Source organism: Corythoichthys intestinalis, chromosome 2, assembly GCF_030265065.1.
Source record: "Corythoichthys intestinalis isolate RoL2023-P3 chromosome 2, ASM3026506v1, whole genome shotgun sequence".
NCBI classification, from domain to species: Eukaryota; Metazoa; Chordata; class Actinopteri; order Syngnathiformes; family Syngnathidae; genus Corythoichthys; species Corythoichthys intestinalis.
The window spans coordinates 74,811,871-74,827,277 of NC_080396.1; the positions used below are offsets into that span (position 1 = coordinate 74,811,871).

The 15,407-nt window shown below is 39.2% G+C and overlaps 2 protein-coding genes across 4 annotated transcripts in view; one reads left to right on the forward strand and one right to left on the reverse strand.

Annotated features, from left to right (window-relative positions):
* Nucleotides 1-24: 24 nt before the first annotated feature.
* The window catches only part of eps8l3b (EPS8 signaling adaptor L3b), a 64,671-nt gene continuing 49,288 nt past the window's right edge, over nucleotides 25-15,407 (forward strand). The window contains exon 1 of one of the 3 annotated variants that reach the window (XM_057823706.1): nucleotides 25-343. The gene's annotated coding sequence lies outside the window, so the exon portion shown is untranslated. The remainder of the gene's footprint in view (nucleotides 344-15,407) is intronic. The other 2 variants (XM_057823705.1, XM_057823707.1) reach the window with 2 other exon arrangements.
* On the reverse strand, nucleotides 10,335-12,985 carry LOC130908200 (uncharacterized). The gene is made up of 2 exons (XM_057823709.1): nucleotides 12,833-12,985; nucleotides 10,335-12,403 (listed from the first exon to the last, which is right to left on the reverse strand). The coding sequence occupies exons 1-2, from the start codon at nucleotides 12,921-12,923 to the stop codon at nucleotides 11,760-11,762; spliced, it is 735 nt and encodes a 244-aa protein (XP_057679692.1). The 5' UTR covers nucleotides 12,924-12,985; the 3' UTR covers nucleotides 10,335-11,759.

The window sequence follows — 15,407 nt, forward strand, 5'->3', positions numbered from 1 at the left end:
CTCATGGTCTGATTGTTTATTTTAACTCTTCAGTCAACAGCTACGGTGTTTTTACATGCAAACTGTTTTATAGTCTTGTTGGGTTTCCACCTCACCAAATAATTCCACAACGATGAGTGTTTTATGAAGGGCGTTGAAGCTTTTTCAAGGAAACAACAGCACTGGAAAACCTTTGGACTCGGAATGAACACCTCAAATAGCAATCCACCTGTGACCAGGGCCAAGCCTGCTGATCTTTGATCACGGCACAAAGAAGCAGGAACTGATGGATAACGTGTAGGTACGCTGTGAGAACGACGTGTTCACTACTATGGAATAATATCCACCGGAGCACACCTGACAGGTAATTCAACAGCTATGTTAATGTGATTTTTAAAGCTAACATACAGATTTAGTGTCATTCACAACTGTGACTCAAAAACTAGTGGGTACGTAATACAAATTTTATTTCGCACAATTATTTGACACATTTTAGGAATGTTGATTTAACGTTTTACTGGACATGTTAGTGGATAACAAACTTGGGCTGTCATGTGACTTGATAAACGACTAGTTTTCAGAGGTGGGTAGAGTAGCCAGATATTTTACTCAAAAGTAGTGTTACTTCAAAGTAATATTAGGTTCAAGTAAAAAAGTGGTAAATAGTCAAGTAATGAACATTATAACTGCTTACGATGTTTGATTTTTTTTTTTTTTTTTTAATGTATATGAACTGTTCTTACTTTACTGTACAATAATCGATTACATAACATTAAACATTAAGAAATACAAAAAAAATTGAGTTCCGGCGAGAGAGAAAAAAATACAGAAATGAAGCATCCTCTAGTGGGGAAAACATTTCCTATTATGAAATTAAAAGGATCATATTGCCGGTTTTCCGTGGTCAATCGGTGACAAATACTGGGAGAGGTAAAAATACGTGTTTTGAGTCATGGTGACGGCAGCGCTCGATGTCAAATATTTATAGTGCTTTAAAGACTACGTGATTAAACAGGACAGTGTAATCATAGAATGGCAAGTTTGAGTCTAGTTGGTATAACGTAGTCGTTACTGTAGTTGCGACGTCTCATTTGTAAAACTGCTAAAACCACTCTTGCCATCCCTGGCAAAAAAATAAAATCCAATTCATAGAATAAAGGCGAAAATTTTAACGACTAGTTTAGCAGGATAAGAGTTGTGTTTCGTCTTCACAAATCTATGCAAGTCAAATTAAAAAGGGTTTGTAAAACTACTCTTAGAAACGCATTTTCTCAAAAATGGAATAAATAAGTATTATGTAACACATTACTACCCACCTCTGGTAGTTTTCTGTTGCCCTAGCACAGGGGTTGGCAACCCAAAATGTTGAAAGAGCCATATTTGACCAAAAAATACAAATGTCTGGAGCCGCAAAAAAATTGAAAGCCTTATATAAGCCTTATAATGAAGACCGCACATGTTGTATGTAGGCTATCTATGTTGGTTATCTTGGCCTACTATCAAAATGGCTAAGTTGGCTACAAACACATAATGATCCTTCATGATTACCGTATTTTCCACACCATAAGGCGGACTTAAGCTAGTGATGTCATGAGGTGCACTAAGCCTTCAAAGCGTGTCGAATAATGAAGGGACTTTTCCGCGAAGCGCGTACCAAGGCATAGGCGGAGTTTGACTTTTGGGGCAGGGGGAACACAACATGTTGATGACCCCGAAACACAGTGTCAGCAATAAAATTAACTAACAAGAATATTTATAATAAGTTGACAATGAGTGTTTTTTGTTTCCCATTATTCTTGAGGGCATTTTCTAAATCAGGCTGCTTAGGCAATACTTTTCGCCAAGATTGTCACCCATTGAATATGGTACGCCCGCCGGTGTCGTGCCATTGTCGTTACCCAAGTCAAAAATTTTGTCCCCTGGGCGGAGCCATATGAAGGTAGATTTGTGTCTTTATTATTCAATTTTCGATTAAAATTTTTTTCGCTTCAATCAAAAAAAATGTGTTTGAATGCAAAAATAAATTTGAAATGCGTGTGAAAGCTTTTTCTTTGATTTTTTTTTTTTTTTTTTTTTTAATTGGAGTCAAGTTTTTTTTTTTTGATTGAAACAACTTTTTTGGTTGAAGTCATGTTGATTTGTGTTTGGGCCACATTTTGGCAAGGACTAGTCAAATAATCTGTTCGAAAAATAATTTTGACCCAATATAAAAAAAATATGTGTATGTATGTATCAGAGGTTGCACTAGACATTTTCGTTGTCTGTCATTTTGACTGACAGGGTCATAAAAATCCGGTCATAATCTATTTTTAACCGTCACTTAATTTTTTAAAATGATAATGATGACATATTAAATAGTATTTAGTTTTCATTCATTTTTAATTAATATTGTAACGCTTGCTTGGCGGCAAAAAATTAGACACTGAAGTCGTGGTATTTTTCTCCCTCTTTTTACCCTGCTTACCGCCAACAACACCAACAAAACAACAACTCCGCCCCCAAAGAAAAAGAGGCAACTATATAGACCCCAATCACCAACGTCACACAATGATCTTAATTGTGGTTGTCAGCCCAACATCTTCTAAATATATTTTAAATGCATCTTACCAGATATAAAATGACTACTACATAGTCTGTGGTAATCGTTTGGTGCCCAGATTTCTTGTCGAATTACAGCAGTCCATCTTGCTCTCCTCTTCGGGTCTCTCAGAATACGGTAGAACTTCAAGTCTCTCCGTCTATCTTCTCTGTTACTGCAACCAACCGCCACACACGCCTTCACCATTTTGATTATTAATGTTAACGAGCAGAAAAACACGCCGTAATAGGAGGCATGTACGTAGCGGTAATGTGTAAACACGACGAGCTGACACACAATATGGCGGCTCCAGTCAGGGGGCCGGAGTTGTGACGTCATGTGATTGGGGTCTATACACAGGCGGCAATCTAGTCCACCAATTGGATGACGCGCTGGCACACCGGGTGCACCAATAAGAACCTCGCATTGATGTGTCAATCACGGTGCTGCCGCCAGACCCCGGTGACGCTACAATATTTTGACAGAATAACCAACGACGTCATGCATTAAAAGAGAGACAATAGCTAATTAATATGCTCACTCGCCACCCTTTGGTCTGGGGTGTGAATTGCAACCTGTCAAAATGACGGATGGACTTCAGTTTTTTCCGTCATCGTTTTAAAAAAAACGGTCAACGACGGAAAATATTCGGTTAACGCGACCCCTGGTATGTATATACATGTGTATGTATATACAGTGCCTTGCAAAAGTATTTGCCCCCCTTGAACCTTGCAACCTTTCGCCACATTTCAGGCTTCAAACATAAAGATATAAAATTTTAATTTTTTGTCAAGAATCAACAACAAGTGGGACACAATCGTGAAGTGGAACAAAATTTATTGGATAATTTAAACTTTTTTAACAAATAAAAAACTGAAAAGTGGGGCGTGCAATATTATTCGGCCCCTTTACTTTCAGTGCAGCAAACTCACTCCAGAAGTTCAGTGAGGATCTCTGAATGATCCAATGTTGTCCTAAATGACCGATGATGATAAATAGAATCCACCTGTGTGTAATCAAGTCTCCGTATAAATGCACCTGCTCTGTGATAGTCTCAGGGTTCTGTTTAAAGTGCAGAGAGCATTATGAAAACCAAGGAACACACCAGGCAGGTCCGAGATACTGTTGTGGAGAAGTTTAAAGCCGGATTTAGATACAAAAAGATTTCCCAAGCTTTAAACATCTCAAGGAGCACTGTGCAAGCCATCATATTGAAATGGAAGGAGCATCAGTCCACTGCAAATCTACCAAGACCCGGCCGTCCTTCCAAACTTTCTTCTCAAACAAGGAGAAAACTGATCAGAGATGCAGCCAAGAGGCCCATGATCACTCTGGATGAACTGCAGAGATCTACAGCTGAGGTGGGAGAGTCTGTCCATAGGACAACAATCACAAATCTGGCCTTTATGGAAGAGTGGCAAGAAGAAAGCCATTTCTCAAAGATATCCATAAAAAGTCTCGTTTAAAGTTTGCCACAAGCCACCTGGGAGACACACCAAACATGTGGAAGAAGGTGCTCTGGTCAGATGAAACCAAAATTGAACTTTTTGGCCACAATGCAAAACGATATGTTTGGCGTAAAAGCAACACAGCTCATCACCCTGAACACACCATCCCCACTGTCAAACATGGTGGTGGCAGCATCATGGTTTGGGCCTGCTTTTCTTCAGCAGGGACAGGGAAGATGGTTAAAATTGACGGGAAGATGGATGCAGCCAAATACAGGAACATTCTGGAAGAAAACCTGTTGGTATCTGCACAAGACCTGAGACTGGGACGGAGATTTATCTTCCAACAGGACAATGATCCAAAACATAAAGCCAAATCTACAATGGAATGGTTCAAAAATAAACGTATCCAGGTGTTAGAATGGCCAAGTCAAAGTCCAGACCTGAATCCAATCGAGAATCTGTGGAAAGAGCTGAAGACTGCTGTTCACAAACACTCTCCGTCCAACCTCACTGATCTCGAGCTGTTTTGCAAGGAAGAATGGGCAAGAATGTCAGTCTCTCGATGTGCAAAACTGATAGAAACATACCCCAAGCGACTTGCAGCTGTAATTGGAGCAAAAGGTGGCGCTACAAAGTATTAACGCAAGGGGGCCGAATAATATTGCACGCCCCACTTTTCAGTTTTTTATTTGTTAAAAAAGTTTAAATTATCCAATAAATTTTGTTCCACTTCACGATTGTGTCCCACTTGTTGTTGGTTCTTGACAAAAAAATTAAATTTCATATCTTTATGTTTGAAGCCTGAAATGTGGCGAAAGGTTGCAAGATTCAAGGGGGCCGAATACTTTTGCAAGGCACTGTATATATACATGTATATACATATGTATGTATATATATGTGTGTATATATATATGTGTATATCTATATATGTATGTATATGTATATATGTGTATATACAGTGGGAAGAACAAGTATTTGATACACTACCAATGGGGAAAACCCATTGGCAGTGTATCAAATACTTGTTCTCCCCACTGTATATATGTATATGTGTATATATGTATGTATATATATATATGTGTGTGTGTATATATACATGTATGTATATATGTATATATATATATGTATGTATATATATATATATGTGTGTGTGTGTGTATATACATGTATGTATATATGTATGTATATATATGTGTGTATATATGTATATGTATGTATATATGTGTGGATATATGTATCTATATATATATATATATATATATATATATATATATATACACACACACAGTATATATGAAAAGCAGCATGGAAAATAAATGAATGAATGAATGGCGGAAGACACAGACAAGACTTCTCTTGCACTCCTCTTTAAGAGAAATTGCTGTATTTTAAGCCAAAACAACTGTTGTGTTTGATAGAACAATATCTCTATGTGCTGCAATAGCAGATTCATCGTGCATTAAGCCCCCGAAGTATTTTTAATTTGTCCGTCTTACCCTGGAAACCCCCGTTTACAGACGTCGCGCAACCGCTTTTGTTTCAACCCAGCCATAAAGCGCAGGTAATTAATTATATTTGTTATTCAAAATAGCTGCCATTTTCAGTTTAGAATCATTATTGATATTTCGTTTACAAAAAAAATTACTTTAAAAAATTATTCACTCGCATATTTTAAACTTTTAAACAAATTACGTCACAATGAAAAAAATGGGGTCTGTAAAAAAGTCACGGATATCTACCTCATAACGATCGCTTAATTGTATTTTTTATGTTACTGTCGCATTTTTCCGATATGTTAGATGATAAATAATTGATCCAAACAAAGAAAAATTGAAAAAAACATTTAAAAGGATGAATATATGAAAAAGAAAATCTCGACCTCTCCTTGATGTCTGCGATTTCTGCATCTCGAGCCTTGTTATGTTACCATCTTTCACCCATATAATCCCAAAGGAATCCAGCTGTGGCCATTCACAGCTGTCTTTACGTCTTTACACTCAGTGATACATGCTACATGGAGTTTTTGTACATCGAAACAAGTTAGTCCGCAATAATATCTCATTAAAGTCATGGCGTCTGTAATTCTGCTCTCGCCTCCAGATAGGGTTTTGCTGTTTAAAAAAAAAAAAGTTTTAAAAATGCCCTCCTGTTCAAAATTTTTCTTCCCCCAGAAAATTGAGACTTTAAGCTTTACAATGATAAAAGAAACATAAAGAAAAAAGAAAGAAAAAAATATTTGACATCAAATAATGTGTGTCACAATTATTAGCACCCCTGGTGTTAATACTTTGTACAACCCCCTTTTGTCAACAAAACAAGGTCTGGGGACTGAGATGGCCATGGGCGTAGCTTGATTTTGTGTCTGGTGAACCATTTCTGTGTAGATTTGATTTGGCCATATGTTTTGGGTCATTGTCTTACTGAAAGACCCAGTGACGATCCATCTTCAGCTTTCGAGCAGAGGGCAACAGATTTTGATTTAAAATGTCCTGGTATTTCAAAGCATTCATGATGCCATGCACCCTAATCAGGTTCCCAGGGCCTTTGGAAGCGAAACAGCCCCACAGCATCACTGACCCACCCCCATACTTCACAGTGGGTATGAGGTGCTTTTCAGCATGCGCATCTTTCAATTCAATTCAATTCAATTTTATTTGTATAGCCCTAAATCACAACAGATGTCTCAAAGGGCTTTACAGAGGCAATATGATACACAATTAGAAATGAAGCAACAAAAATGAATAGATACAGTTCAAGTCCTGGGTATCCCCTATCCTTAAGACCCTCCATGCCGGCAAGGAAAAACTCCAAAAACTCCAGAGTCAATTGGGAGAAAAATGAGAAACCTCGGGGAGTACCACAGTCAGGAGAGATCCACTCCCAGGACGGATAGACAGGAACCCCAGAACTGCTAATGGGAATTAGCAGGCGAATTTACAGTCAATAAAAATGCAGTGGAGTATTGGAGCAAGAAGAGGTCCATCTAGCCAGATGAGACGGGGGAAGCAGCGAGGACGTCTATCCAGCCAGGGGTCCAGACAGTCACGAGGCTGCAGTTGAAAAATAGCCCCTCCCCAGAGGGGAGGGGGGAAAGGGGACACCGGGTGACTAGTGATGAAGAGACTAGAAGACTAGATATTAACATTGGAAAATAGAAATAAAATAAGACAAGTGGTAGGTAGAGTAAGAAAAGGAGAAAGAACTCAGCGGCTGTACTTCCCCCAGCATTATAGCTTCTAGTGCAGCTTAGACTAAACTGTGAGTCTAACCATAAGCTTTGTCGAATAGCAACGTTTTCTTAAATGTCTTCTTAATTTGCAGACTGTCTCGCCTTCTTTAATACTACCTGGAAGCTGATTCCATAAAACAGGGGCTTGGTGGCTAAAGGCTCTAGCTCCGACAATACTTTTATAAACCCTGGGAACTACCAGTAGACCTGCATTCTGAGATCGGAGTGTTCTGTTGGGGCGGTATGGAACCAGAGCATCGGTGAGATAAGATGGCCCCATCCCATTAATGGTCTTAAATGTAAGAAGGAGTATTTTAGATTTAATTCTAAACTCGACTGGAAGCCAGTGAAGTGCCTGGAGCACAGGGGTGATGTGCTCTCTTCTATTGGTTCCTGTTAAAAGTCTTGCTGCTGCGTTTTGGACTAGCTGAAGACCTTTTAGAGAACTTTTAGGACAAGCTGCAAGTAGGGAGTTACAGTAATCCAATCTCGATGTAATGAACGCGTGAATTAATTTTTCTGCATCGCTTTTAGATAAAATATTTCTAATTTTGGCGATGTTGCGCAGGTGAAAGAAAGCCGTTCTACAGGTTTGTTTAATGTGTGCTTTAAACAATAAGTCAGGGTCAAATAAAACTCCTAGGTTTTTAACTGTGGTGCTGGAGGCTACACTTACATTGTCCAGAGTGACTATCTGGGCAGCTAAAGAGTGTCTCACACTTTCGTGGCACGCCAGACCCACTTAGAGTGTTTGTTGCCACAAAGCTCAATCTTGGTCTCATCTGACCAAAGCACACGGTCCCAGTTGAAGCCTGGGACCGTGTGTATTTTTGTGTGAGACCAAAAATCAACGTACAACAAATTATACACATAAACGTATGAACTTTTGGGTCCTGTAAGAGGACTGGCCACATACAGTCACAGTCATACCTCACTCATGAAGTAAAACTTGCAATATATATTTTTTAATGTAGTGGGTGTATGTGTGAAAATGATTCCATAAATGGCATTATCATAATGTGCAGGTTTTGCAATGTTGTTGTTTTTTTTTTCCTGAAAATGACACGTGCGTATGTATGTATGTAGCCAATGTTGCATAGATTCACCCCGCGCGACACAATCCGCCCCATTTGCCGGGGACAGGAACCCACGCGTATAACACATACAGTACGACAGGCGGCTGCTCTGACCACCAAGCCAGGAGGCATCGGACCTACGTGTACCCTACACGTTATCAAGAAGAGAACAGTAAACGTGTTTGTGTAACATGAAAAAGGGTTCTAATTGTGCCTGTGTAATTTGGACATTGATGTAGGTCAGCCTATACGCAGATTATGCAGCTGCTTAGGGTCCCTGACCACGAGGGGGCCCCCAATCTGGCAATTGTTTAATTTATATTCTATTTTGTCTACTACAGTTTTCTTTATTTGACTTTTGATACTTGATTACAAGCTTAAAACAATAAAAGTTCTTCCTTAACTTCTTTCTTTCCTCTTTTAGAAAAATGTTTGGCGCTATCTACTGTAAGTACTGACAATCATTTGGGGTGAGAAGTTTGAAGTATGCAGTGCAACAAAATCTGATTAATATACAAAATATGGACGTATGGGTTGGATTGCATGTATGGGTTTCACAGTACACTGTGACGAAATGGTGAGCCAAAAATATGGGCCCCTTTGCATTATTTTGCCTAGGGCCCCAAAATGGCCTGGGCCGGCCCTGATGTAGGTAGAGGATGGTGGGGATCAAACCCCCGACCCTTGGTTTAAAATGCCGTGCGCGCACGCCATTCTTACGTCATCCTTCCGCAGTGTATCCGTCACGTAGTCCCTCATCGAAGAGCAGAATCTTTCATTTTAGAACATTCAGATTATGTCATATGTTTAGATTACTCGCTCGTTTCGATTGATTCCTGGCTAGCAATTTACCTCTTAGATAAATAAAGTACTTTTCCATTTGATTTGCTTTTCGTTCATTAGAATCGGTCTTTGTCAGTCACGTGCCCAAACTAGCGGACACGCCCCCATGCGCCATTTTGAGTGTACCACGGATGTAAACAAACCAGAACAGGAGGAGTAGCTCCGACGCCACATTACTGCCTCCAAATTCATGCTGGATATAAAAAAACTCCCTCGTTTACAGTATCAGAGCTTACATTTTAAAAACTATAAATCTCTCGAAGCTCACGGACATTTAACGAATGGCTCGGTGCAGGATCTCCGCATTTCGACCGCAGGACTGCGACAAGACAGTCGTCACTCTCGTTGCTCGTCTCAGAAACATGTTACAGCTCTTACTTGAACATTGTTGAACTTGAATTGTATCTTGAATATGATTTTAAACATCACATGACTAAAACAGGTGAAGGAACTGTCATATTGACATGCAAATTCACGTATATTGCACAATATATTGTTTCAGTGTTGACATTGCAATGCAAAGATGTGCAATTCTTTCAATGCAGGACTTATCATGTGAAGTGGGACAAATGTACTTGAACACGTTATTCTACAACTAGTGTTATTTATTTTACTTCATATGCACGTTTTATATTTCCTTGTATTTCTATTTTCTGTTTACCATTGTGCTGCTGCTGTGTTTTGAGAATTTTAGTAAAAATTTTATATCTAAAAAAGTAAAACTGTCAAACTTCTTGTTTTGTTAGCAAACATTGTATTTCCTATTCAGTGTTTATCTCCACAAAATTGTTTGAATGTAATTAGTAAAAAAAGTACTTTTCATTATCAAAACCAACACTAGTTCTGTAAGAGAGGCAAAGAGTCAAGAAGACTTCAAAATTGTCACTGACATACTTTATTAACCCTTTCACACCGAAGCCTATTTTGGCCGAATTTGCATGCATTTGATGTTGCCTTTATATTTCAAAGAAAAAATTGTTTACAATGGCCGAGTTGGGTCCCTTTTTTCAGGACACCTTGAACTTCATGTCCAAACTGTTGTTTTCTTCACTGAACAATTCTAATCCACATTTTGGACCCAAAAAGACAAAAAAATCCCAAAATCTTTTTTCAAAATGTGTAATGTTGACGTCCCACTGACAACCAAACATGCTCGACCAACCGTTTTGAAGCTTGATCATATTTATTCAACATGTTAGGATAAACATTCAACAGAAAAAAATAAGATTGAATAGTTTTATGTTTGACAATTCAACACAAACAGCAGGTATGGTCATAGGCGTTTTTTGGCTTTAACACATACTATGGTCAAAACAGGTTATATACAGTGCAAAATAGTGAGAAAAAAATTATATATATCATCTAACACAAAAAGGGTTTGGAGGATATCTCTTTGTGAAAGTTAGGTGTTGTACCCATCACCTTATCAAAAGTATATACCTACATGCAATCAAGCTTCTCGAACACACATCTAGATAAAAATTGAAATGATTATAGTAAAGAAAAAATATATATAACATTGAAAAAAAGTATTTTAAAAAATATTGACAAGTAGTTCAGTTCAATTCCAAATTTTCAGGCATGCGACCCAATAAAGTTTTTTTTTTTTTTTTTTGCGCACTCAATAAAGCTTGAACAGGTCACGGAGCTGCGTCACAAACAACGTCACACAGCCTACTCTTTCGCCGTTTGCGCGCTGCCGTCACTTCTATTCGCCGACTCATGCAAAGAAAAAGACGACAAATGCGGCTCATCTTCTTCCTTGAGTTAATGAAATAATGCATTAGTTTGCGCTAAATGTAGTTTTATATTCATTCTGCACGTTTCAAAGTCACTCGCTCAAACCAAGCGGCCGTTGCTTGCGTCGCATGCCTCCCTTTCATTAGATGGCGCCTCGTTCGGAAATTTATTAAAAATGATCACATTCGGTTCGTCCTTCTTGACATCAGAACGGCTCTTGGGATATGTAATCTTTTGTGCTGCTTTCGGTTTTGAAAAAGAACAAGAAATGATGGAAATATGGAGATAGATACATGGCCCATGCAGCGTTTGAATGCATATTTATGAGTGCAATAAAACTATAAAACTCAAATGACATTATCTCCCGTTTTTCTTGGTCGATTGACTTAAAATAAAAACTGGTCTGGACATCAACTTCTGCACTTTCAAATGAGACCAACCAGCGGCACGTGGGTGACGTAATTACAGCGTGACGAAGCTTAAGACGATATGCGTAAATGCGTCGCTGCCGACACGTTCTGTGTTAAAGGGTGAAACAGGTTTAAGTCATGTACAAATGTATAAAGAAAAACTCTGCTTGTACAAACACTACGAAAGGAAAACTAATTGTACTACTGTTGGGCAACGGCTTGTCAGGGCACCGCAGACAGTGACCTTATCCAACATTGTGGCTTCTTCACCTTCACATGGAAGAATCATGTTTATGGGTTTGGTTCCTGTTAATATCTTATACTTCTGACAAACATTTCCGATGACCCTTTCAACATGGATTCTCAAATGTGCTATTTTCCTAGTTTCCGCCACATCTCTAGCTGCTAACTGACAGCGGCCTTTGTAAATGTTGGGAGTTTGACTTCTGAACACTACATGCCCACACATTCTTGTATGTCAAAACCTCTGTCAGCCAAGACAATGTCCCCAGGCAACAAATTATCAAGAAAATCACTGTTCAAGGTTATATGTTTGTCACTTGTAAGACCTCCCCAGCCTTTTGATAAGAAACAAATGGCTCCCTTGGGTGTAATACATATTAAGTACTTCATAGTGTGGTGGTGCTTGTAGCTGGAAAACATTTGGGCACGTGCTTTCAGATTTGATGGGTTTTCTGTGAAAATTTCAAAACAGTCAATAATCACAGTCTGTGTCACATCCTGATTGGTGTTGTGAGTCTCATCCTCTGTGATTAGCTGATCACTTTCTGCTCCAGCCCCCTCTTCAGTCTGTAGCTGACCACTTTCTTCTCCAGCATCAGGTGTCCCCTCCTCATTCTGTTGGTGACTGTTTATTTCACCAGGCTCAGATGGTCCCTCCTTGGTACGCAGCTCTTCAATGTTTGCATCCTGCTGGACCCCCATCTCTAGTGCTTGCAGTGTCTCTTTCCGTAGCTGCTCACGCCTACTTTGTCTTGCAGAGTGTGCAGTGTTTGTCGGTGTAACAGATGTGTGTCCCAGATGTAGAGATGGTGCCCAGTATGGGTCAGTCTCCATCATTTCAAAAGCTGGTTCACCTGCAATCACATTAGATTTTATTTAGAAAGCTAGGTAAGATTGGATATTTCCATGGCATTTCACAATCGTAAACACTTAATCAGACATGCTACCATCCCATCAGATCTCTCAGATCACAAAAGGAAATCTCACGCGTTGATAAATATTTCTGTGCATTTTTGCTGTTTACCTTTATCTTTCAAATCATTCACTCTATAATGTTTTTATAAACGATGACTGAATAAATTAAACACTGATTTATCACGAACAGATTAACCCATTTCCACTGCCCTCCCGCTTTGCCTGTAGTTTACAAGTGAGGCTAGCTAGCTCAGGTTAGCCAATGAGAAAATAGCGACTTTAGAAAGAAAGAAAGAAAAAAAAAAACAGCATATTCAGTATCAATATTTAAAAAAAAAAAAAAAAAAAAAAAAAAAAAACTGACTTGCCTTTATGCAAATGCCGGGAGCAAACACGCAGGAAGGGAGATATGGTGTCGAAAGTGATGCCCTTCAGTTTCACCGCTGCGACCCAGGCCATCCGACGCCGCTTCGTTAGTTTCTCAACCTGCTGTCCATAACCTCTTTTCCAAGAGAGAAAACGAAAAAGGCAGGTGACATTAGGCTTCGAGTAGTTTAGCCGGTGGGCGAAGAGGAGGCTCGGAAGGAGGCAGGCGTGGAATCCGACAATTGGCGCTGAGGCAAGAGCAAAAATAGTCAAAAACCCAGTAATCAAAAGTAGTGATGGGTCCAGTGACACTCATGCGCCGGCGCGCGCGCTGAGCTCATGGAGCAACCCCTGTGTCGGTGCGCATACCGCTACAAGAAAATTACGTGACCGATGCATGAACTCATTGAACTGTGACAACACAGCCAAGACGCGGCAAGCTGGTTTAAAAGGAAGCGCATCTGTCAACGCGACGGAGCTGCTGAAAGAATCCAAATCTCACGGTTACTTCTTCGTTGCCTTCATGCTGTGGAAATGGACCAAACTCGGAAAAACTCACTTGTCATCTTCCATTCACAATACAATTAATTTTAAGGTAACTCTTAGTTTATTAATGTAACGGGTACACGCGGGTCCGTCGTTTGCGGTGCTTGGAAACATCGCTTTCAATGCCTTCAGGAGTATCTGCTGGCATTTAAACTCCTATGTTAGTGGTCAGAGCAGTCGCCTGTCCTTCCTTGACAAGTCGTGCGTGCGGGTACGAGTCCTGACCTGAACGTGTTGAACGGATCGCGTCGCACGGCGTCGGCACGGCTCCATGAACGCCGGTTACATTTTTTACATTATTTTTCTGCAGGTGAAATGTCACATTTGTACTTTCAACCTGTCATACACAAACAGTAGCCACCTCCTCAAAGCTGAGGCATTATTGGGCCAAGCATGAGAATGAAGTTTCTGATAATCCCAGGATAAACACATGTATAGAGCCATTCCTTTACTTTCCCACAGTAGCTTTGTGGTTAATTTATTAGAAATCGGTAATTAAGCTATAATTTATTTAATGTCCACTTCAATTTTTTTTTTCTGATGGCCTATGGTAGCACTTGGATGACGAAGTAGGGAGTCAAGGAGGTAATGCAACTGTAGATGAAATTGCAATAGTCCAATGATAATGGCTGAGCCAAACATGGCACGAAATACATATTTTCTTGAATACTGGTGGAGCCAATGGACATCTAATCCAAACCTCTTTCAACTAGCTAAGAAATTCTGCATGCTGGCATCGTTGGTTCCATGCGAGTGTGTGTTGTCCACAGCAGGTGAAATTGTTTGTACAAAAAAAAAAAAAAAAAAAAAAAAAAACACACACAAAAAAAAGAAGGAAGGAACCAACTAAATTTTAAACATTAAAAAAATACTATGTTTTTGAATAAAATTTTATCATAACAAAACGTTCCATCTTCATTCACCCATTCATCATTATTTACATTTTCACATTATAATATATGTTCACATAATTTGAAGATATGGAATAATATAACAGGAATGCAAAGACTTAAATGATTTGATTTTACATGCTAGGTCATCAATTCAGTGTCTCAAGTGGGTTGCCTGTCAGGATTTTTTATGTCCAGCAGGTGTCAGTATTCAATGACACAGTATCAACACTGTGTCAACACAGTGTGTCACTGTGTTGACACACTTCATGAGGTCTCACGGACCCATCACTAATCAAAAGGATGAATCAAAATGGCGAGATGCAACCAGTGTTGTTAATAACGGCGTTACAATATAACGGCGTTACTAACAGCGTTATTTTTTTCAGCAGTGAGTAATCTAATTAATTACTTTTCTCATCTTGGCAACGCCGTTACCGTTACTGAGGTGGGAAAGGCGTGCGTTACCATGCGTTTCTAAGTTAGTTGAATAAAAAAAGTCAGAGAGACGGACTCACGGAGACGAGAGAGCACAGCAGGAGTGGGGAAGACGCCGTTGCAATTGTGATGCTAGGTGGCTCCAATAATACCTGACTGTAGCCTACAAACTACGCTCACATGATACGGTAGATATCACATATTATAGAACTAGATGCAAATGCTGGACACGGCTGCAATGGCAACATGTTTTAAGGACTACATGGATTAGTAAACAGCAGCCATCTTAAAGCAGTAGAGCTCTCAGGAAGGCTCTGTTGTAGAGATCCTTCCTAGCGAACCTACTTTTTTATTATTATTATTTTTTAATCTAAAATGGTCCTAAATCGTCAAAATCTTGACTTAAATCTATCTTTAAATTATGAAACAGTTTTAAAACTTACACATGTTGGAAGTAGACAGAAGGGAACTAATGCAATAGCGGGAGCAATTTTAACAACTTTAACGGTTGATTCACAACTTTAAATGACTTCCACACATAGCAAAGGTTACTATCTAGTTATCGCAATACCCTTGTGTCTAGTTAAGTGGAGGGTAAAGAATTGGGCTAGGGCCAATTGTTCCCAAAACCCTTTAAACTTCACATTGTGTGACCTTTTTTTTTTTTTTTTTTTGAGAAAAAAAAATAAAACATGAAAATTAT